This window comes from Echiichthys vipera (assembly GCF_963691815.1).
Source record: "Echiichthys vipera genome assembly, chromosome: 3".
Taxonomy (NCBI): domain Eukaryota; kingdom Metazoa; phylum Chordata; class Actinopteri; order Perciformes; family Trachinidae; genus Echiichthys; species Echiichthys vipera.
Window position 1 is genome coordinate 20,290,945 of NC_139828.1, and position 25,384 is coordinate 20,316,328.

A 25,384-nucleotide genomic window follows, 5' to 3' on the forward strand; every position below is an offset into this window, starting at 1 on the left:
GTCAAGTTCAATATAGAGAAGAGAAGAAGAGAAACAGGAGACACTGTTCCATGGAGGACGGTGTGAGATTCTCCTCTGGAACTGGATTGTTAGCATGAGCAGCAATAACGGTTGAGCAATACTGTTGAACAGACAAACAAATAAAACATATCATCAAAACTACATCAACAAAAAAGTCCAGTCCCAAAAAGGCCCAGACCACAGTGTTTGATTGATTTGGTTCTGGGAAATGCAGTGTTGTAACGCAATCTGTGAGGATGACTGCAGGTGGAGCCTCTGTAAAATCTAATAAAGCAAAGTATCTGATACTGTATGCGTATGACATATCAAATTAACATACAGTACAGCCATTGCATACACACTGACCTTCACATTGCCAGCTGTTTAGTGTGTGTAAAGAGGGAGCAGTATATCTCTATGGCAACCTGGGGAGTAAGAGGTCACTCTGCGTGCGTGTGTGCGTGCGTGACAACAAAGCTAATGCTATTTCCTGTGCTGGGAGGCAGCTCCGACCTGATGCTTATCTGGATTTTCCCATCCTGACATTTTAGTGTACTGACTGCTTGTCTCTCCAGCCATGTCCGCGTGAACAGAGATCAGTTTCATTTCAATTTTCCATCCAAACAAACTTCTTTATATATGTTTCTAACAGTAAAAAAAACACAATATAAGCATGCTTGAAGATGTCTTGAAGAGTAGACTTCTGCACCTCCTCTTGGCTCTATTTTCAGGCTTTAGAAAAGCTGGCCCCTTATAGGAAACCTTTGCCAATCGAAGGTCATTTCAGAGAGGAAGTTCCTATTGGCTGTTGGCTACAAATGCAGATGCAATTGCACATCCCTTTAGACTGATCCACTGATGAGAAAAATCCTATTCCAGCATTGGCAACAACTGGCTACACTGCAAGGTATCAGCAAAAAAGGATGACAGACTTCTCAGAAAAAATGTGTTGATACTCGTGAACTGTTTCAGAGACAGAGAGTTGAGACAGACTGTTGCTAGAGACAGAGACATACTGTTGCTAATAGTTTAGGCCTTCTGCCTTTTAGGGCTTAACATTTCTTAACATTTCTTTCTCATTATGCTTTTTTTTCAATCTGGTGTGCCTGACAATCAGTCATGTCTTTACAGAACTTTTCTCACATGAGGAATTGTGCATAAAGAAAGTAAAAAAACCAAAAAAAAACAACAACCATTGGATATTAAACTATACTGGGAGATGGAAGCAAAGCATGGCGGTCAGGTTTGATCTAACACAAGAAAGAAAGCAAGGTCTTAAAATTGCTGCTGACATTTTGTTCCATAGGGATTTCCACCAGTCATCATGTTATACTATATATAGTATTTTAATTTTCAGCTGGTCAATATCACTTTAAAATCCAACTTGATAACGCAATGATTACAGGTGACATTTCAGTTTCCTCTGTCCCTGCATAGATAAAAGTGGAAGACGATAAGAGAGGAGGAGAAAGGGAAAGGTTACACTCATGCCAATTAAGCATATTGAATTGAAAAAAAATATATAAAGGAAGAGGAGAAATTAGGGTGATAGAAGAGGAGGGGACAAACAGAGGTATCAAGAAAAGAGAGGGGAAGAAAGAAGATGACGAAAAAGAAGACAAAAGAAGAGGAGAGATGATTGATCATGACGTCAAGCGTTATGCTGCTGGCTGTAAATGAAGCCATTCATCAGGTGACCTCCTGCTCCGTCTGCTCTTCATTCAATGCTGTTTTCTCTAGACGAGAAGTTTCATCACTTAACTGCTGACAGTCAACATCGGTATTAGATCCATTACACCCAGCCAGTTAACATCAATATCTGTCAATGCTAACTCCACGATCTTCAGATCATCCTACATGATCAGTCACCAGCAATCTAGCATAGCCAGGAACAAGCAGCATTTCTTCGCTGTCACGGGAAGTGGTGGTCGCACACTAATAATGGAAATAGCCAGACCCCAGTAGTTGGAGGACACGTCACCTCAGACATGTTGGACATACCAAGAATAACTCCACAGGACCGTGTCCAGAAAGCATCCCCTAAGGTGTGTCCCTACAAGGGAACTGTCTTTAGTGAAAAAGCTGCAGACTGCAGTTTTTATGTAATGAATGTCTAAACCGAAGGGTTGCTGAGTCCCAATGCTGACGTTGCCTACTGTATATGAATGGGTTTAGGCCTGCTCATCGCAGATATGTTGTATAGCGGAGTGTCTTTTGTTGTACAAACCCTGTCTAATGCACCAAGGGGACTGACGATGGAGGGAGCAGACAGGGTTTAAACTACAGATTTACAGCATTTATTGGAGGTCAGTTCCAGGAACATTCACACATATCTTTGTACCTTGTCTGTATGATGGATATATTTGATAATCTTTTGTAGAATGAAATATACTGGCTAAAGTGTTTGTTCGAATGGAGATGGATTGCAAAAGATAAAAAGGAAAAGGATGGGGGAAGGATGACAATGGAGGAGAAAAGACAAAGAGAGAGAGAGATAGAGAGAGAGAGAGAGTGTGAGAGTGAGAGTGAGAGTGAGAGTGAGAGTGAGAGAGAGAGAGAGAGATCTATGGGGACAAACAATACCCTGAGAAGGTGTATATTGTCTCTGATGTCACTGAGCATGGCAGTTTGATGCATTGCACTGCTGGATCAAAGACAATTGTGCGAATGCGGACAGCCTGGCATATCTGCATATCGATTACTTGTGGCTGCCATAAATACAGTTTAATGGAACTGTCAGGGTGCCACTGCATATTAACTGAGGCTGGAGCCCAGCTGCAGCCGACTGCTGCTGCCAAACAATACTGAGCACATCTGCATCCAGGTGGAGAACAGCAGGGAGTGTAGCAGGTGGTCTGAGGAACCTGTACCGATTGGAATATGGACAATTGGTGTGTGTAAGAAAGATAAAATTTGAATTTCAACAAATACCCTGTATATTTCTACCCTGCAGAATACAAAAACAACGACAGCTTTGGTATTCAACGCCCCCCTGCAAAGAAAATCGAATCTATCAGGGTTGTTATTTTAGTTCACTATAAAAGGTGTTGTTTGGTATTTAAATAAATAATACTTTTTTCTCCATTTTTGTGTTACTCTTTTCCATGTTATCCGTTAGCATTCAGAAATCTTTTCTCATTTTCCAAATCAAACCACACTATCTGTGAGGACCACACCAGTGCATCTGTAAAGTTGTTGGTAGTGCTTGTGTCTGTATTGGAAGTTACAGCTAGCCTGTGAATATTCTCATTTGTCCAAGTCATCGTTATCCCCAAAGCAATTTCAGTCAAAAGCAACTGGACTCGGTTATTTGTCTAGGAAGACGTTTCACCTCTCATCCAAGAGGCTTCAGCAGTTCATGTACGCATCTAACCAGGCTGGGACTGGTCCAACTAACTGGTGTGGAGATCCAGGTATTTAACCTCTCACAAGGCCGACGATGTCACTGGAACCCTTTGTCTAGAGTGACAGTTGTTGGTGAGAAGTTGGTTTCAGCTTCATTAGTGCTCTATTGAGTCTTAATGACAGTCGGAGTCACAGGAGGCCATTTGTGAACAGTCGTTCTCTGAGGTTAGATTGTTGAATCTCCTGGGAAGGGATGAAAGGGCAGCATTGTAAATTGGAGATAAGTGGTGTCTCAGACATCATCTGTTTAGCACTGGTTTCTCTACTTTTACATAGATGGTTTCTTTTACACCTCTTTCAAACCATCTGTCCTCTCTGTCCAGGATGTGGACATTGTTGTCATCAAAGGAGTGGGCTTTCTGCTTGAGATGTGGACAGCAGAGTCCAGGCCTGAGGAGTTCGCTCTCCTGTGTTGGGACATTTGTTTGTGCAGTGGTTGTTTTGTTTCTCCAATCAGTGTTAGCGAAGTCCAGCTGTTACCAGCTCTCCCGGTTTCTCCATTAATCGTTGTTACACAAAAAAAACTGTTGTTGATGTATATTATTGCAGAAAAGACCATTGGAGGATATTGCACCGGAATTACACTCTAATATAACTACACTTGGCACATTTAAAGCTCCGTAAACAAGAGATTTTCTGTAAGGAACACGGGCTAAACAGTCACTTCACAAAGCAGAGTTTAAACTGGGACACCACAACATTAAACAATAATGAGCAAACCATAAGGGTGGGTGGGGGCATCAAGGACAAGGGTGAGGTGAGGAAATGGCATTCACCATTAGGCTTCATCTCTGTGCTCTACTTCAAGCCATCATTCCTGCTTTCCCTCTGTCCTTCCAACAGGCAGCTCTCTCCTGGCCCCCAGGGTCTCTTCAAGGCCTCCATTAATCACAGAGCCATAAACACTCAAACTCAGACTGACAGGAGGCATGCTATGATCTAAAGGAGAGGGTCATCGTGACAGGTGGCACGATGACGTTTCTTTAGAATAATAGAAAATGTCTTTATAGTTTAACCTTATAATACCAGTATATACAGTAGATTGATGTTGTCAACTGTACTGTTGGACTTCACTAGCTCATTGTGAAGGCCATTGGCTCTGCCAAAAGTGTAAGAATCTGCTGACCAATACCAAAATAATGTATTAATTTCCACATTTTCTCTTTTTTGTTTAATCCCTACACAGAGAGATGAAGAGAAAAGTGGTAAGTTTTTTTTAAAAATTATGTATAAAGTGCTTGTCCTCACGTGTTTGTTGCCAAAAACATGTATTGCACACAACTTCACATAAAACCACAAACTGTCTAAGATTTCTGTTTCTGTATAAATTAAATAGAAACAGTGCCTATAGAAAGGCATCATATAATTTTAAATAGTAACTTTTTTGTTTTACAGTCTGAAATGATAATACATAAAAATTATATATTTTCCAGTGGGATTTACAAATTCTGCCTTACAGTTAGTTTTTTTTTCAAAATTTCTGAAAATTACTAAGAAAAATAAAAAACTAGAATAGAAGTGTTGGAAAAGATGACATACCTTTTTCTTTAATTGCAGCCATCAGTCTGTTTGGATATGTCTCTACCAGCTTTGTGCACCTAGACTGGGAAATATTTCCCCATTCTTCCTGCAGAACTGTTCAAATTCAGTCAAATTCTGTGGTGAGCGGTGATGGACGGCACTGTTCAAGTCCATCCACAGATGTTCTGTAGGCTTTAGCTCTGGACTCTGACTCAGGCCACTCTAAGACATTTACCTTCCTGTCCTTTAGCCACTGTGTTCAGAATCTTCAATGTTTTTGGTATACTGTAAACGAGACTCAGTGTGACATTTTTTCAGAAGGGGCTTCTTTCTTGCCACCCTACCTTACATGTAGAACTTGGGCAAGGTCTGGGTGGTGCCATATGCCTTCCACTTCTGGACAATACTCTGAATGTTGCTCAAAGGAATAGTTAAAGCCTATCCATAACTTTATCCCTTTTTTGAAAGCATTTTTTCAACCATGGTAAATTCCTTGTGTTACAATGCACTACTAGGAGTGGACTCCTCAAGGAACAGATCACCACAGCTGATGTCAGGTGGAGAACAATTAACTTGGTGTGTGATCTGGAAGGTGATTGGTTAAACCTGAGAATGTTTATAATGGTTATTCTAAAGGGACTCGTCACTTTTTCAACCCTGCTACTCTAGTCTTTCAGTTTTTATTAAGTTTCAGAAATTTTGTGAAAACTGTTGAATTTGTAAAGCATAATGAGTAAATCACGCTGGAAAAATATATTAAATTATTTAACCAGGTTTGTCCCATGGAGATCCATGGTCTCTTTTGCAAGGGAGACCTGGCCAAGAATGACAGCACATGAAGTTTCAACACAATGTCCACAAGGACACAATCAAAGACAAAAAAAAATAAACAAACAATTAGAATACAATAACAATTGAATTTTCCAAAAACTAGTTAAAAGAATTTACAAGATTAATTTAAACATTTTGAAGCCTGGATGTAATGGAGTTTTTCTTGGACTTGAATACATTCAGAGATACCAGACTTTGGAGTTTAAGCTTTGACTGCAAAATGTTCCATGTACTTGGAGCAGAAAATCTAAAAGCTTTCTTCCGCATTTCTGTTCTCACAAATCCTGAGAGCGGATTACTATATTATTTTATGTATCATCATTTCCGGCAGTAAAACAAAAAAAGTGACTATTTCAAAAGGGTATCATGACTTTCTTAAGGCACTGTATGTTCATTCGTGAACAGAGTTGGGCTAGCTGTATGATGAGAATAATATTGATCTTGTCATGTAACTTTGCAAGAAAACTAATTTACCCAAATTTCTTTAAAGTTGAGGGGGATGTAATTGTTTGATATTGATCTGTGTTAAGCCAATAGACTGTATAAAAAATGGACGTAGCCTCCCCGTCGAGGCCTGTTCTCAATTTGATCCAATCGCACTCGCCTCTGGGAGTCGCCATCTTGTCAGATTTTGACTCGGCCTCATTTCCGCTTACCAAAAAAGGGGCATTGATGTGACATTGGGGGAAGGGAGATACGTCCATTTGGCTGACGTATACTGAATTACCAACATTAGCACAACCACCCGGGAGGTTAACCGAACACGCTACTATATATACGGGAGTGAAACGCAATGTTGAGATTTTTTTCCGGGACCTGGAGTGATTTTATTTTAAATTTCCATCGATAGTAGGCTGCATTGCAAGTCATTGTGCAAGTGGGGCTGATTAATTAGCGCAACTGTAAACCAGTTCAGAAAAAATACCTCAGGCAATACTAATCCTGTCTGACTACGACCCTCTGTCATGTATGTAGATATTGCATTACATCCTTTTAATACATTGTTTCAACATTTTTTGAGCATTGAGGCGCTTGAAGCAGCACTCATCACTCTTTCAGATAATCGATTATGTCATTTAGATTCGTGTTTAATTAATTTTGTGAGATCAGGAAGCTACATGGCATGCGAAGGGCTACATGGAGGTGACAGCAGTGTGTAAATCGAGTAACCCCTCCCACCTCTGGTAGAATACAGGGATTTCTTAAACCCGTGCGAATTGGCCATTTATATTAGAGACAACCTCAGATAAAATTATTTTACCTCACCTCCCCTCGTAATACAGTTCCCGAATAGGGCTTTAGATGATTCTTTGGATTAAGGGCAGGGATGCTGGTCAGTCAAAGTTAGGGTAGTTGAGAGAGTCGGTCTATATAATGACGTCATGTAAATACCAACGGTCATCGTTTTTGCTTTAACTTAACCCAAACGTTATCAGCAACAATTTACAACAATTCTAGAATGAAAGAGAGAAAAACAGACAGCGAACCTGAATGCCAACATACTTTGTCAGAGCAGCCACAGCAACTACACAGGCAGAAAAACTTAAGCATTGCAATGAAAGGAAGACGGAGTGATGTGACCTATGAACAGATTTACATATTTTATAAAAGCGCGGCAAGGATGCAGACATTTCATACGCAAGACATATATAATGCATATCTGCCGATGCACATAAAACCCATTCACATGAGACAGCGATCAGTTTGTTTGTCACTGTTAAATGAGCCTCTGGTCGGCAGTGTAGTTCATACACTGATAACCACAGAATTATACAGTTACATTAAGCTTCAAAATGAATGAGAGTTTTGGATCATGTCTCCATTTCTGAGTTCTCTTCCTGTCTGACAGGATGATCGGTGCCCTGATGTTAAGTTACTTTGATTCACTGGGAAACTTGAAAAACGTCCTTCAAAATACCCAAACGTGTGCAATACACAAGGTCGGACCTGCTGTGAGCCCCCACTGCAAGTACGGCTGCGCAGTTACATTTTATCAAAATCGCATTATGGATTGATGCAACATCAAAATAATAGGGGAGCATAATTTGTTAAAGGTGAAAAAAGCATTGTGTATGAAGTATTGTGGTGCAGCAGAGGTGTCCCAGCCTACAAGTCGTAATCTACTGACATAAGAAAAAAATTAGTTTGGTACAGATCCCCCCAAAATTCACACCATGATCATATATTTCCATGAAAATGAGAAAAATTATGCAAAAATGAAAATTCTCTCCAATATAAATTGCAATATCCTTTAAAACAATCACAATTAGATATTTTTCTCATATTGTGCAGCCTTAATGGCAAGGACTACAATAATGGACTAATACATATAATAAACAAATACATACTGAGTGATTCCTTCTTTCCAGCAACAGATACTTAACTAAACATACAGTCTATAGCCCAGTAAGTTGATAACTCCTTTATCAATTGATGATTTTGAGCATGCCTGATTTTAAGGGGTACTGCAGCAAATGTATATCCAATATTTATGATTAAGAGTGACATAAATAGCCTTGCCTTGACAATACCAACAGTATATCAACAAGAGAAATCCTTGCACATGTGGTGGTGATTAAAGTACCGTTTGGAGTTAGTACAACTAATAAGAAAACTGTTAACTAAGCTTGACATATAAAACCATTGTGTAGAGTGGAAAAGCTTTATTAGCAGTCCTGGTTCTACTGATATGTATGAGAGTGTGCGTGTGCGTGTGCGTGTGCGTGTGTGTGTGCACGTTAAAGTAGCAGAACTAGAGGCCTGAGGGATGAGCAGGAGAATGAAGCTTCTTCGAATTGTCCTGAAATTAATACAGCAGATAAGAGTTTTGACACAGGGATAAAAATAAAAGGCGCCTCTCTTCTAGAAATTATCTTACACACATCATATAAATTCACACGCGCACAGCTGCTCACACAGACCTCAAACGCTACACATGAACACACTTGCACATATAAAACATATGGAACAACTCACTATGTAAAAGCAGTCGAAAGAAGAGACTGGAGAACATAGAAAATACTGTGTACCAGCCATCTGAGATATGACGTTTCTTTCCTTTGTATTCCTCAACAGACATTGATTTTCTGAAGGACAACACCAATAACAATATCTGTTTACATATTTTAAGATCACTGTGAAATATTCTGTGCTACTTTATGTTACTCATTTTTCTAAAGAGTGTGGGAAAGAAAAAACTCAGGTTAAACCAATACCATTACCATTGTAATACCAACAACACCACCACCAATAACTACACTTTAAAGTAATTGTTCTGCAGAGAAATGTTCCTCGACAGGCATGTGTCACATGAGTAGATTATTATTACTAATGAATCAATATGTAAGTAGCATTTAATGTTGTAGTTGGTTGAGGTGAAGCTAGCATTAATCACTGGACTAAACTTTAGATTTTTTAATACAGTGGTCCCCCAAAATATATATTTTTGATTTCCTTCAGTGGTCTAATCACTTCCAACAACTTCTACTAGCCAGCTCTCTAACTGCTCCTGCACTGAAGGCTACTTTCAATAAAGCTGTTCTGGCATCAAAACATCCAGATGATCAATAGTACCCGTCATCTACTCAGCTAATCAGCAAACCAAAAGCCTGTGAAATAAAGGCAGCGTTCCTCTGACAGTCTGGTTCAGGGACTCGAATGTAAATCAAAGCCATCAGATCTTCATGCTCCATTCAGCACACTGATGCTCTGCTGCTGTTGGCTGCTAATTCAGCTGCAACCACATTACTTTTCTCCTTAACAAGGTTTACGTGTGCGTCTGCCTTACCCCCGCCCCACACAGTATCATACAATGTCTTGCAACGTGTGTGCATTTGTTGCGGTTTGTGATAATGTGCATGCTTGACACAAAGACTGTCATTGTATGTCTGCATGAAAATCCGGGTAGGTGAAGGACAGTGTGTGTGTGTGTGTGTGTGTGTGTGTGTGTGTGTGTGTGTGTGTGTGTGTAAATCAAAGATAAGGTTTGTTGCAAAACGAACTTCACTGGGTAGTGTTGTTGATTATGTATAAAGCGGAGAACTATAGTGGTTTAGTTGTTAGGATGGAGGCAGGGCAGAGAGTGTTTTTTTTGTAATTGGTGTATTGATGATAAATACGAATAGAACAGGGGTGGGACATGATAAGCATAGAGCTTCTTTCTATTTCTTTTCGAACATGACATCTTACTTAATGTTTCTCATTGTTCATCTTTTTTATTGGTTATTCTGTTGATATATCGGTATAGGTGTGTACGTACGTATATCTGTATATATGTATATATGTATCTTCTACAAAGTCATTGTGTAGGAAATGTGTGTGTGTACAGTAAATAGATTAATACTCGTCATTGTGTTCCTTTGTTTGAGTGCGAGGAGGAGCTATTCTCATTAGCAGCCTCTTTGAAAAGCTAATTGGCTGAGCCAGTAAATGTCAGGGAGCCCAGCAGGATGCAGACTAATGATGCAGGACTCCACATTCTGCTTTAAAGGGAGCTGTACTTGACATTCAGAGCATTAATATAGCAGCAAACAAATATTTGCTATGTAAATATATATCGGAGTAATGGAGCTCTAAACAGAGAATGAAGTCACTTTCCTGTGTGTGTTGTAATCACAGTTTCTCTGTTGTTTGTTTTGATAGCTCGTGCATGTGAGTGCCATGTGCACTGAGGGCCGTCCCAAGATTGTCAGTATTTGATTGAGTCGGGGGACAGATGCTGCAAACCACTCGGAGGCAACTATTCCTTCAGTATTTAGAGGAAAGCCCCTTTAACCTTTAGAAATCTGAGCACAAAGCTTTACTTTTAAGCGTCTCCAAAGGTTTCGGAAGAATACATAAATTAAATTAATGTAAATTAATTCTTTTTTTGTTCTTTACTTGTTTTGGAAAATGAAGTGAAGAAGGTTGAATTTACTATATTGGGTTGCATGGGCGGCCCTGCTAAATAGCACAAACACATTCTAGCTCCAAAGGTGTCAGCTCTTCTCAGGAAAGTCACTGAATTTAAAGATGGCTCCTTGTTTTATTTTATCATTGTTCCTGTGCCCTGATCTCATAATCTCTCCGACACAAGTGTTGCTGTTAGCATTAAGTCACACTAGGGGAGCTGGAAAACAGATTTGTTTTAATTGCATTTAACAAAATTAATTGAACACAAAAGGCACCATTTAAAAAAAAGAATGATAGTTGCATTTTAAAGTGTAGTTTTCGATATTCTCTTTCAACTAACTCAAAAAATCCCGGACTGTCTTTTTCTATGTGACACAGTTTTTCACAATGTGTTTTTTGCTCTGGTTGTGTTGACAATAAAAAAAAAATTAAAAAAGCACTTATTGTACAGCCCCACTTGAGCATTTCTAATTTGAAATATTTTTTAAAAAGGTCAAAGGTTACAACACCAAATTACAATTTGTTCTGCTGCTCTAAGGATTTCCTGGCGCACCAAATACAATCAATATTCTAGCTGTAATCATTTTCCTGCACACTACCTCAAGGAGTGTGAATATTTTACACTCTAAAGAATAATTCAAAAGGGGTTTGTCTTTATGCAACAGGTGGGAGTAAGTCAGACATGTGCAAGTCCCAAGTCACTGCAGTGAGAATCAAGCAAGTCAATTCATGTGAAATTCTGTCCATCTACCCTAGTTTCCATATTTGAAGCAGTTAAAAGACAGAAGTTTAGTTTTATTTTCAATATTAACAAACTGTGCAACCTACTTCCACCTTTGGCCTCTGCTGGTATGCAGTAGGTTGCCAGGTTTGAGTCGTCTGTATCAAGTCTAAGTCGAAGTCCTCAAATTTCTAACTTCAGTCCGACTCGAGACAAGTCACGTGACGAGAGTCCCTCTCCTCGGCTATGGTGTTTTAAAATTGGTCCACATATTTATCAGGGTTTTGTGCTCTTTTTAATAAATCATTTTCAGTGTTTTTTCTTGAACATACAGGTCAGCAGTTCCTCTCAAACAGTCATATAATTATACATATTACTGACACATTTAACCCTCACATTCCTCCTTTTTTTAAGGATGTAGGGTTCATGACGACAGGTGATGGCTACACACTAATCACTCACTCTACTGTACAGTAAGGTCATCGTGATCAGCACTGGTATTGTTTTTTTGTCCTACCTACAAAGCTCTCCTTTCTACAGCTTAATAAAACAGTTTATTTAATAAACCATTTCATTTAGAAAAACTGACTGACAAGAGATGTGCATGGCTTTTGGAAATATGGCTCATGATACATGACCATCTACAGCCTTTTCACTGTGCTTGTCTAACAATTCTGCTTGTGGCTAGAGAAAATACAGAATTGACACCAAAAAGATTGCTGCAAGTCCGTTCGCGGATTGACTGAAATGAAAATGGGAGCGTTCCGGTTTGGGTTTGAAGGGTGATACCATGCAGCTTATTCTTCAAATCTGCCAAACTCATGTTTGTTCTGGCAAATACTTCTGGTCCCTCTCCTATACAGATTTTAAGAAACTTGACATAGTACGGACACAACAGTTTCTCTCATGTGGGGTAGGTTTAAGACGATGACTGACAGGACTGTCTGCGGTTCAGTGCAGATTTTCAGGCTCACAAAGCTCAGATCAAATTTGAATGGTTAATATTTTTAGAAACACATTTTAGTGTGCTGTTTAGCAAGCATCATCGTTTTGTTGCTCTGATTGGTTGTAGGCATATCCAATTGCATCCAGAAGCATTTTGCTCTGCACCATTGATAATGCCCCATGGAATACAGAAATGAAATGAAAGGGCCCAGACTAATAAGAATTTGTGATTAGTCTGGTAATGCCGGGACATTGGATCCACTGAAAAGTAGAAAAGAAATTACTAAAACCCACTACTAACGATCATATGACAAGTAAAAATACTAAAATATTCTATTAAATAAGATTTATTTTCAAAAATGAAATTCCATTTGTCATGAATTTCTGTAATGTTCATTATAACATATCTTGAAATGTTTTAACCCTATCCAGAACAGTAATATTAATATATGTAAAGAAATTAAACCATTTAACAGACATCTTGATGGCTTCTGAGAAAAGTATTAAACACATTATTAATAACTCACACAATAAAACAAAGTTGTTTTTTTTAAAACAAAAAGCATTCACAAGCATATTCCCCTTTAAGAAAAGAACAGCCATCTATCCCAGTATGTCTTTTTCTTTGTTTTCCAAGACTAAACTGACAAAAGTGACAGACTAAAGTGCTACAATTACAAATATCAAACTAATAAAACAGAGCTAGAATAGATTAAAAATAACTTTTTATAAAACTGCTTTTAGCGTTTTTCACAAGTCAGTAAATAACTCAGGTGCTTGCTGACAAAATTATTCCAAAACTTGATTCTCAAAGAATGTTGTATTTTATAAGTATTAGTAGTTATTAAGGAATAAATGTTTCTTCCTTTGGAGTTTGACCCATTCAGGTGGTTGGGTTGGATGTCGGGTGGATGTTCAGGAGGGGGCATGACCTACCTGGCCCCAAACAGAGGAAACAGGATGCCAGAGGTTCGCAGGTGGAGCGGAGAAATTGGAACACCTGGACAATTGAATGAAACACATAACTTATCAATATAAGAAACAACTTTGAGATGTTCAGTACATAAAAGAACAAATACTTAACACGTTTTCAATGTGAACTGACAATACTAAATCACTACAGCCCCTGAATGCATCAGTAGCTTTTAGCAGTGGAGCTCCTCACAGTGATTCAGAGCATGCTAAAAGTATGTAAGACACAATCACAGTCTGATAAATTGATGGTAAATAAGTGGCTAGTGAGCTGTTAAACTTATGTGCAGTGCCGGTATAGGCTAGTTTTTTAGTGAACTATCAACAGACTGAACGTACTACTGAATTGAAGACAACTAGCTCTGTTCCATACTGTGACAAGGGACAACTGCATCTGTGAGTGGGTGTGTTTTTTTTGAGTCAAGTTTCTGCAACGTCAGGTTTCTGAAGAAAGCCACCATACAAGTCTCGGGGCATGCTGGGAAACAAAATACAGGTCTGTATGTACTCACGTTTTTTAGAACACACGCACACAAACACACACACAAACATCATCTTCTAATCTGTCATTTACTAATTCTTGTTTCTATCCTGTGTTTTTATCTGTATTTGTGCAGCTGTGTAAAGCACTTTGTAACGCTACAGTTCACAAAAGCGATTTGTAGATAAATCTGCCTTGACCCACTTTGTTTTGCTTTTCTCATTAACACTGTGCAAGCAGCGCCGTGGTGGAGCAGCAGTGTATCGATATCAGGACAAATGCAATGCAATGAAAGCAGCTTGTTGGGTCAAATAGCTCTGGTAACAGGTCTAATTGAATCCGTGTCAGGTTCTCAGTGCAGGTACATTCACCACTGCAAGCAGCAGGATGGAAATCAATACGTCCTCTCTGTAACCATGGACGCAGTTTAATGTCATTAAAGGCTTCTGTCTATCTGTTTATATGTGCAGGTTAATTGCATATATAACTAGAGAGACTTTAACTCTAAAGTCCTATTATAGAATGAGTGTTTGCAAGAGGGAGGACAAGCCTTTGTGTCTACATTAGGACCTTTGTTCCACAATGTTATCTTTCTTCAATTTGAAGTACCCAGTACTACTACTTACAAATGATCAAAACTTTATGCCAGGTGTCTCAAACTGATCCAGTAAAGAGCCACTGTAGCTGCAGGTTTTCATTCCAACCAAGCAAGAACACACCTGATCCAACAAATCAACTTTGTGTTGGCTATTCAGTTTATTATGTCGAGTCAGGTGTGTTGTTGCTTGGTTGGTATGGAAACCTGCAGCCACAGTGGCTCTTTACTCGATCAGTTTGAGATCCCTGCTTTATGTGATGACTGGGAAGAACTATAATACTGTCCATTTTAAAAATGATCTTTAAAAAGAGCTATTGTTTTTTTTGTTTTGTTTTTTACAGTTTTTATCTTATTAAACTTATACTGTGCCTGTTGTCTATTTGTCTTTTTGCACCTTAAAAGCACTGATGTGAGGGTTTCTACCTCAATTTCGTTGTATCTTTTGCAATGACAAATATATTCTATTCTATTATATTGTATTCTAAATATTTTTATTTTTTCACTATGTAACAGATCATGTTGCTTAACTTAGCCCTTCAGAGTTCATACTTTTCTGATCTATGGTCTACTCTACTGGACAGAAACCTGGCATAACGTTTGATGGCCAAAAAGTAGTGGATTGTCTTGTGTATAAGGGACACAAATGATACAAACTACTGAAATAGCTTCACACCAAAGCAATCTGACTTCTCACTCTATAATAAAGAGGTCAATTATTTATTTATTTATTTATGACTCACTGTGAAAACTTAAGTAGACTGGATTCTTTAGGTCAAGACTTATCTGCACAGTGAGTACTTCTCTCAAAAAGTAAATAGGTATGCATGTATACGTACCCTGAGTGCATTCCTTGATTCGGCCCAGGTCAGTGGTGTGGTAGCTCAGCGTCCTCAGAATCGGAGGTGGTCTGCCCAATGAGAGGGCCAAGACTTTGGGCCAGTGCTGCTCCTCTTTTGGTGTTGGACAGAAGTAGCTGGAAGTCATGATGGGTGGAGTTGGTGGAGGAGTCAGTGTCTGAGAAGAGAGGAAAATGTTTCATAAATGGACAAATAACTATCACTTATTATTGTGTTTTTGAAGAGACTGCACAGAAACCATAAATCCACAGTTTGCTGCCATAAAACCAACTGACGTCTTCTTACTTGAAGATCAGCGTTACAGTGAGCTGGGATTGTCTGGCTCTGGATCAAATCTGGAGGGGCGAGAGGGCTGGATGTCGGACAAGAATTTAGCAGAGCACTGAATGGGTTGACGTTCATACCCTGAAGAAAACCCAGCAATAAACAAGACTTTAGTGTGAATTTATGTCATATTTTCTTTAAATAAAAAAAACAACAATATTTTTCCCCACACGAAAACGAACAGCACTGTCTGCCATTATCTACTCTATTTACCCTTTAACTAGATAAATAAGGGGATTGCAGTGGAACCAGCAATGCAAAACACAATAACTTGAGTTGTATTTTACAGGTTAGTTAAAATAAACATTGATACGACTCATTTGTCTTAAACTGATTAAAGCAATGTTAAGGCACTGTTTAGTAAATTTATGTTTGTTGGTGTACACTGTCAATTAAACACAGAGTTTCCTGCTCAGTCTTTAAAGTTACCACCACTACTACAGCTGGTGTTTTCTGATGGAATGAAAGTGGTGGGGTTGTGTGTATGGTTTTGGACAAGGTCAATGTCAGATGGTCCTACCTTGATAGCGGGGCTGACCTCATTGTCCTCAATAAACTCTAGGTCGGGCAGCTCTTCATCTCCAAGCTGAGACAACAAGAAAATTTGGAGCTACGTTACTATTCATTAAGAAATGTAACTGTACAGTGATCTTTGTTGTATTTTCTGCATGTTGATCCATTTTTTTCACAAACCAACATACAATACTGTAATTGTTATATTGCATATTAGGTAAGATTGCATACTATGAGTCATTTCAGCTGGTAGCATTGCATTTGTGAAAAAAGAACAGCATATTATGTTTGCATAGAAGTTGTTCATTTATTGCCATAGATGTATGGCAATGTTAACTAAGATATAATTATAACTACAGGGTTTCCTAAAATACCCAAATTAATGTGTGCCTCCATTACCATGAAAAGAACAAATGCTTGTGAATTAAAACTTTAACCTTCTGGGAATAGAGGTACTATTTCACACTTCAAAAGTTAGTCTTCTGCATGTTTATCTTGTCAATGAAGTTACTATTTAGATTATTTACTGTGATACATAAATTGTAAAGATAAACAGTAGAAGAGATACCTTGCAGATCTTTCAGACTTATCAGGTGACTGTAATTAATAGCTCAGGCTCACCTATTAAATGTTCATCAAAGTAACTATTCATACATGCAGCATGTTGCGATGTTGGGTTACAATAAAGAAAAAGTTCTGAATCATTTCCCCCATTCAGGTTGGCAGGAGATGGGTAAGGGAGCAGCACAGGCTGATAAAAAAGTGTTAGAATTTACTTGAGGGTTTGAAAAATCATCAGCTGGACTAGAGATGGGAATTCATAAGCTTTTATTGATACCAATGCCATTATCGATTATGCTTATCGGTCTGATTCTTTTATCGATTCCCTTATTGAGAGAATATTCATACAGAACTTGTTTTCATTTAGATTCATCTAAGTCATTGAAATAAAAATGCTAAGCCTGCCTTGCATGTATATTATTCTAACATATGATATTAATTTATCAAATTTGATATTGATAGAGCGGATCCAAATTTAATATCAGCTTCATGTTGACAGGATCAATTCCTCTCATTGGAGGACTATTTTAGAGAGGAGCAAAACGGTCTGTGTAACCTTCCTGACATCTAAAGTGTATCTAATATAAAGTAGTGGCAAACTAATAATTTCACTATCTAGGAAGAGTATCTCTACAACATGTAAATAAGACAGCAGGAAAGCTCAACTGACTGAGTATATATCTCCCAGTCATCCAGTCTTTGTGGTAAACTAAAACCCTCCGTATGTAAAAACTCTTCTTTCTTTTCTTTAAACTAGTTTCTCGACAGGAAAATCTACCGTTACCTTGTTTAGTTTGTTTCCTATCATTTCATTGTTCGGCCAGTATTGTTCAGTGCAGTTGCCGCTGTGCTTGTCATAGATACTAACACTATAAAATGTATTTTCCTATATGTTCAGTTTAACAACTATCCTCTCATATACATAAGAGCGACACCCTCTTGTAATCCAAAATCCATTAAACAGCCTGACGCTGATTGGCTGTCAGCTTATTTATTGGCCAACACCAAGCTGTGACCTTCTGAACAGTGTGACTATACATTAAGGAGCACTGGATTTGAAATCCCCCCCCATCCCCCTTCGGCAAGAGGATGTGTATGTTTGATGTGAGCGTGTACACTTACTGTATGTGTGTGTGTGTGTGTGTGTGTGTATGTGTGTGTGTGTGTGCGTGTGCGTGTGCGTGTGCGTGTGGTGAGGGGGTGTGGTGCTGCAGCGGGTCTGCAGCAGTGACAGTATGGTTGGTAAGATAAGAGCCATGTCCAGTGGAGAATAAAAGCTTTACAGAAACATTAAAAGATTGGGTGAGAAAGAGGAAGTGAGAGGGGGAGGGAGAGAAGAGACAAAGAGTGAACTCATAGATGAGAAACAAGTGAGACATAAAGCTGCAAATCCACCACAAACATCCAAGCAACTGAGTACTGACCCAAATGTTTTGTTTGGCTGCATTCAAACCTTAAAAGCTTTTTACATACAGCAGCAGCATCTCTGCTAGCTCTGTGTGTGTATATGTGTGTGTGTGTGTATATGTGTTTGGAGTACCTTCGGTGAAGCTGACATGGACTGTCCAGACATGTTTGCTGGCTTGGGTGAATAAGTGGCCACCTCTTTTACCTCTGGCAGGTCAACCATTCCCTCCCCCAGGTAGAGACGCACTGGGTGGACGTGGACACACAGCTAAGGAAAGAAAAAGGAAATACACCATACATGTTATTTAGAAGTGGGTGTATAGATAAAGTTTAAATATATAAACAATATTTCAGTACAGCACTATGGTAACATAAGACTTTTGGCTTGAACTCTGGGTCGTCTAACTTCAGACAAGTGTTTAATTAACCATAACTAACCTGAAATATATCAGTGATGCCAGATATTAGCAGGCACATGTCTAATACACTGATTCGGTACAGCGGGTTAACTATTGACTACATACACAGGTGTTTGAGGTTTGCTGGTATATCTTTAATATATTTTCACAGACACCTTCCAGCCAATCAAAAAGTGGCATTAATCATGAGAGAGAAATAAGTTTGTGTGTGAGTGTGTGGCTTACTGCTGCACTGGCTGAAGGGCTGCAGGCTGTCCCGAGGCCCTGGCTGACCAGGATGGTGTGGATGTAGATGTCGTTATCAGTATGTGTGTCACACAGGTAGAGCTGAAGCACACCTCTAGTGTAACAATCCAAGGCGCCTACCAGGGTGCGTTCAGAGCACAGCTTTTGGAAAGAAGCTGTGGCCTCAGCCGTCCAGCTGCCCTTCAAGAGACAAACCACAACATTTACACATATATTTTGAATTTTATTCACATAATCACGATGAAAAAAAACGTAGACAGGATTTTTTTTAAATATATCGCCCGCACATTGTTTTATGCTTTTATTACAAAACATTTGAACTTAAACATGAAACCATGGGTGGTCCAGGGGGAAAAAATTGTGAGTTTTAAAAATAACCTGTCAAATCAAAGGTAAATACATACCAAGACAAACCTAAAAATGAAGGATGAATGCATGAAAGTACTAGTACAGGATGGATGATAAAGAGGACCATCGTTGCACTTTCAAGACGTTAATGAAGGCAAGAAAGCTCACATTTACCAGGTGATATGTTATTAGATGTGCTATCATACTCACAGTGGTGGGTAGAATTCCAGCGAGTGATGACAGGACAGCTTGTGCTGGAAGATCTGAATAACATGACCTGAGCAAACATTGATGAAGCAGTAGAAGTAGAGAAAACAGAATACCACAGACAGCTCAGTAACAGTAGTGGTGCAGGAATACAAATCAGATTGTGTCACAGATTAAATAGCCCTTACTTGAGAAACTTGAGGTTGGCAGTCTGTACCACGTTCATATCACCAAAGTCGACATAGTACACCGTGACCTGAGTGGGGCTGATGATCTGGTGGATTACCACCCGGTAGAACCACATTCCTTTGGGAGACAAGCAGCAGACTTGACCCCGTCTGACAAATTGCTCAGGGAGTTGGTAACGCTCAGAGACCTCAGGACATGTGTAACATCGTCTAGAGGCGACAAAAAGGAGAAAAAAACGGTTGTCAGGGATGTCATTGCCCATAGAGAAGCATCATGAAGTAAAGGTTTATATTAAGTGTTGAAGAATTGCTGATTATATTTATTTATATATATTTATTTATATGTCACAGTCCCAGCTGACCTTGATGCTGTCAATGTTTGGTTTTATGCTGACATTTCGTAAAATTATTTGATATCTTCAAGTGATAAGGTACGTTTCCACTATGGTCGAATACCTGGAATGAGGCGGATCTATCACACCTAAATGCCCCTAATTTGCATGAGAGTTGCTCGAGCAGCGGTTTGAGCGGCCTGTTTTTTGTAAAAAAGACCCTGATAGAAGCCCGGTAGCTGACTGGATGAAGCTCTCAGCTGGGATGTGACGCGTGGTAGTACAGACGCCACAACAACACGGCGAAGAAGAGTAGACACTTTTATCCAGTGCTGTAGTAAACCACAGCGAAGAAAATGGTCTGTTCACAGATTCTGGATTGAATTTTCAACCTGCTGCCCTTAGCTGCATGCTCCCTATCTCTCTCCCATTTACACACAAACGCACTAACACAAGGTGGAGTGTTTTCTTTCATGTGACTTGTACATTAGTTGATGTTGTGAATCATACAGGCTACCTTAATTCAAACTACAACTATTCTGTATTACTCACTTTAGAGCAGCGCACAGTGTGCTCGGCATGATGAAATGGATAATATACTAGTCATTATATTAGGGCTGTCCACGATTAAAGAAATTCTTAGTGGACTAACGATCTTCCACACAAAGAATCATGCAACCTGAAAATAAGTCATTCAGCATAAAAAAAGCATAAACAATGACTGATTCATTAAATTAATCTTAGTTGAGATCAAGAAGACAAATTGGTCAACTAATAGACTAAGAGGGGGCAGCCCTACATTATATAACTGATAATACTTCAATTCCAAAGGGGATCCCTAAAACTGCAACAGGCACAGAATTAACGTTAGTAAATTATCTTTTGACTAAGCTTCCACTAACATGTTCACCACCTCATCTCAATCATCATGTCCTCTATTGCTCGGGCCTCGTCAGTGTCGCTGAAGCGGATGTAGAAATGTCCCGGTGTCTCCACATGCTCCACCAGGACTTCTACCAGCTCTCGAGCAACATGCAGTGTCGGTGGTTTGAGACGCTGACTCTGCAGGGCGTCCAAGGGCACTGCAGGGCTGCAATGCACCTGAATGGCAGGGTATATCTCAGACATCTACAGGAGGACACATATAAATCCTGTATTATTCTACAGCAGTTTGAAAGTAATAACAGGTTTCAGAATTATCTAACCTGCTTATGGACAGAATCAACTTTTTAAACAGAATACCGCAATATGGACATTGACACCTGCTTGTTACACGACAAAGGTCTCTCTCTCTCACACAAGCTAGACACTTAACACATTCAACATATTGAAAAAATATTGCCTAACCATTTCCCGGGTCTTCTTGGGATTGTTAATGGTCTGTAGCTCCTCATTCTCATAATCAACTGTGATTTCATGGTCGTCTCCTTCCAGTTTGCCTTCCCAAGGAGAGTCTCCACAGCTGAAATAGTAGCTCCTAGGTGGCAGCCTCCCACTGTTACTCTCAGACACCTTCGAGTCTACAAAATAAAGAAAAATACATTTCCTGCTTCATTGAAAGCCATTGTTCCACAAGTATACTTTGTCACGATATCCTAGACATCAAACCCATTTATTACAATAATTCATTGATTTAAAAAGTAGGGACTGCAGGAACCAACAGACTGGAGTAAGCGGCGGGCGGTATATAATATATATGCATGTAGCTGCAAAAAAGCTTCATTTTTTCAAGTATTGGGGCAAGAGCCACGTGGAGGCAATCCCAGCCCACTATTCTTTTCAGTATCTGTTTTTTTTTCTTTCTTTCTTTATAGCAACAACATGTAGGATTTGCTCTCGGTCTCCCCCTTTAGTTAGGGAACAGTATTTTCTTCGACCACTGTAGTAAAAGTACTTAGTAGTCAACAGCATGAGAACCCAGGCACCATCGGGGGTGAATCCCTCTTCCTCCTTTAGCTCATGCCAGCAAGTGAACGCTGGGCCAATATTGATCCTCATCCGCCCTTGGATTCTGTCACTATCCCTTTTTCTTTTCTTGGTCTCCTCCGATAAAATATATGCTTTCTTCTTTCGGCCATGACATCAACAAAGTATACACAGTCTTCATACGCTGTACCCGCCAACAGACAGGCATACACAGGCTACGCTAGACAGCTGGACTCTGGCCTCCGAATTTGACGTATGCCGTAAAGCAGTTTTTAATTTTTTTTATGCGCAGGTATCAACCGGATATCCGAAGTTGCAGTGTGCCAGTGCAAGCGACACAGACTTAGGATACAACAGATGTGTCATTAAACTTGCAAGTTGATGTACCATCACAAAAGTCTTGAAAATATATTATGAAGGTTGAAAAACTACATGGTGTTGCTATAAGATGTGTTTTTACATGGTCAATACAGTGAAAAAGAGGTAGAATGATGTTAGTATCCTTTAATTTTGTAATAACATGATGTATATTAAAGGTCATATCGCACACCTGACTGGTGTCCTAGTGAGAGACTGGTAGCGGATAAATTACTACAGAAGGGGGGGATCTCAAGAATACCTCCAAACATAACATTTATATTTAAAACAGAATTAACCGGTGATGGCACTAAGTGTAACCACCAAATTCATTGTAAATGTCCACAATTTTCATTTACCCAGCCAGCCTTATTCCACATCTATTGAAGTAATTAGGATGATGTTGACGGCTGGTTTCTGAACACCTACCCACCTAATTGTGTATTGTCACTGTCCTGTATGTCCATGACTATCCAGTGTTGCCCATGGTCACCCACTTCAGGTTTCAGGTGGAAGGTGTCACTCATGGCACTGACCAGTTCAGTGACACTGACAAAGCCGCTCTGCAGCAGCGGAACATCCTCACCAAAAAGCCTCTGGGGAGGAAAAAAACATCTTTATTCATCATCTCAACTGAAGAAAAGCTTGGTCCTTTCTAATCGCTCAAAACAGCAAGAAACAAAACCAAACAGTGAAGTCAATGCTTTTTATTTAGTTTGATATGGAATGACTGAATCCAGTTTCTCAAATGACTAATTTCACTTGAACTCGCATGTGACACTATGAAGGTAAACAGGAGAAATGCATAACTATCTTTTTTATTTTACCTTGTACTCAGCAGGCAGATCATGCACAGATAATCCCCCACTGGTCTGACCTACAACCTGCAGAGAGTCATGAACACATGAATTACAAGACTCCTGGTTACATTCTGTACCAAAACAATTATTCCTATGAAAGCAAAGCAAACTAGGCTTGTACTAGTGACACTAAGACGTGCTTAAAAAATGGCAGGAAGTCTGACCTTTCGTAGCTTATCCTTCAGCTCCTGACTAATGGTGCCAGCGACTCCATTCTCCACTATTTGCTGGCGAAGCTCCTCCTCCAGCTGAAGTAGAATTTAAGATAATTGTACTTAAAATAAACAATTAATTAAAATAAAGTATCAGGGATATTAGGATATTATATTACTTATGTTTCTGCTGTGATATCTCAAAATGTACCCCCCCCATTTCACATTCTCATGTTTTGCTGCCGGTAATACGCTTTCTTACCTTGAGGACACGTTTCTCAAAGAGCCGATCTTCCTTACGCAGCTCTTGGTCCACTTCCTTGTTATTCTCAACCACCTGTGGCATGTTAGCGACGGTTGTTGACTCTTTATGAACGCGGCCCAAAGTATTCTCAGTAGCGGGTTGGCTTAGAGGACTCTGCTTCATTGAGACTTCGGCTGGAGTGAACCACACATTTTATTTTAACAATTAAAACTGGTGCCAGAGATAACACTAACGCTAAAAAATATGAGGAGGTGTTTGAACAGTGTGATAACTTGACATTACTGATGCAATAACCCCATTAACATTTAGCAAATCCATGCATTTTGGACAGATTTTATAGCGATCCTATCTCAACAAAGCCAAGCGTAAATCAGGGCTCGACATAAATGCTTGCCTGCTGTTTCCATTTCAGGATTCAGCAGGATTTCCCTTTTATTATCAGTATAGCTGAGTTGTAAAATAACTAATAAATTAGTTAGAATCATCTGTCATTGTTATCAGTTAATTGTTTTGCATGTTAATAAATTATAAAAATTGTCCAAATCCAAAAGTTTAACTATTGGGCAAGTAAAACATCTAAGCTACTTGACTAAAGGGCAAATGCAACAACAAAAGTTTGGATATGGGTAGCTTTTAGTGACACATTCGACGAAGAAGTTCAAAATGTGAAATTGCATCACCTGGGGTTATTGTCGTTTTCTGCATTCTGGTGTCTGGCCCTTTGTCAATCCTAGGTGATCCTGACTTTATGGGTCCAGTCGTCCTTGGTGAGCTGGTCGCTTTGAGCAGAGGCTTGGTCAGTGGCTTGGTCAGTGGCCTGGGCAGCATATGTTCCCTCAGGCTCAGAACTGAGCCCAGCCTGCTCTGCTGGATGAGGACGAGGTCTGCCACTCCCTCCAGCATCTCTCCGGTGGAGAAGAAGCCGTAGTTATGGACACGCAGCGGGTGGCCATAGCAGCGCAGGAAGCTGCTCTCCAGGTCAGACAACCTAATTGGACCCTGAAAGAGCAGCCACGTTGTTACTTGAAACATTTTGCAGTAACAGAGCTACATGATTTTGTTGGAGAAATTAACATATTGAAAACAAACAGAACAGTCAGTAAGGTCTCTACTACTCTGATGTAGTAGGGTGTGTTTCAATAGTGCATGCATAACAGTTAAGACATGATGAGGTTAGAAAACTTCACAGGGTACCTCAAGTCATACCTGGGAGAGCAGTATACGAAGCTGTGCCCTTAGCTGGGCAGGTACAGCCGGAGGAGTACGACCTCTTCTGGGAAGGACCACAGCAGGGGACTGATGAGAGTAGCGGGGCGAAAAGTAGCTGACACCTCCCCTCCTGAGCTTCTTATCATTCTTAGACGTACGCTGCTTAGCTACCAGCTCCTCAATGTTTTTGGTGGAATCGTCGCCTACAGCTGCGATGGACAAAAAAAGGGGACAGCATTAAATATAAGAAGTTGCTCAGGTGTTTGAAAGGCAGATGTTTGAGAGGACGTATGCATCAAACACTTCTGTGCTGTAGTTAATTTTTACAATACAAATAGATGCTCAAATTAAAAAAAAAGGACTCCACCCTTCAAATATGTGCTGCCATCTTCTCTGAAGTTAACTGACACCACGTCAGGCATCTCTTTCACCATATCCATGATGTTTCTGAAGCCCAGGAGTTTCAGGGGCATGGGATGCCCCAACATGGCAACATAGTAACTCCTGAGCTGATGCTCATCCAAGCCCAGCTTAGATGAAACGAGCAAAGACCGAACATCCTTCTTCAACTTTCCCAAAATCACTTCGGGGTTCATCTTGCCTGCTGACATCTGGGGAGCACAGGAAGTGGACAAATGGAACAAAACATATACTGTATATCCGGAACCAAAAATCATATGGTGAAAATGCTGCACTAAGATTCATCTTTTCAAAAACAGGAGGTCAGGTCAGGAGGTGATGGATGATAGTTGAGCCCATAGAACCTAGAAGTCACATCACAAATGTTATACTTGCACTTGGTAAATTTCCTATTCACCAAGCAGAAATCTCTAAATCCTTCTCGAACAC

General features: G+C 39.7%; 1 protein-coding gene across 1 annotated transcript; it reads right to left on the minus strand.

Annotated features, from left to right (window-relative positions):
* Positions 1-13,245: 13,245 nt before the first annotated feature.
* Positions 13,246-25,146, minus strand: tdrd5 (tudor domain containing 5; the record flags this gene model as incomplete). The annotated part of the gene is made up of 17 exons (XM_083911454.1): positions 13,246-13,313; positions 15,201-15,378; positions 15,507-15,626; positions 16,066-16,131; positions 18,160-18,294; positions 18,671-18,871; positions 19,250-19,316; positions 19,435-19,644; positions 20,680-20,894; positions 21,114-21,286; positions 22,483-22,645; positions 22,877-22,933; positions 23,074-23,157; positions 23,324-23,499; positions 24,007-24,325; positions 24,533-24,744; positions 24,903-25,146. 17 exons carry the CDS (start codon positions 25,144-25,146, stop codon positions 13,246-13,248), a joined length of 2,688 nt encoding a protein of 895 aa, XP_083767580.1.
* Between the last annotated feature and the right edge of the window lie 238 nt (positions 25,147-25,384).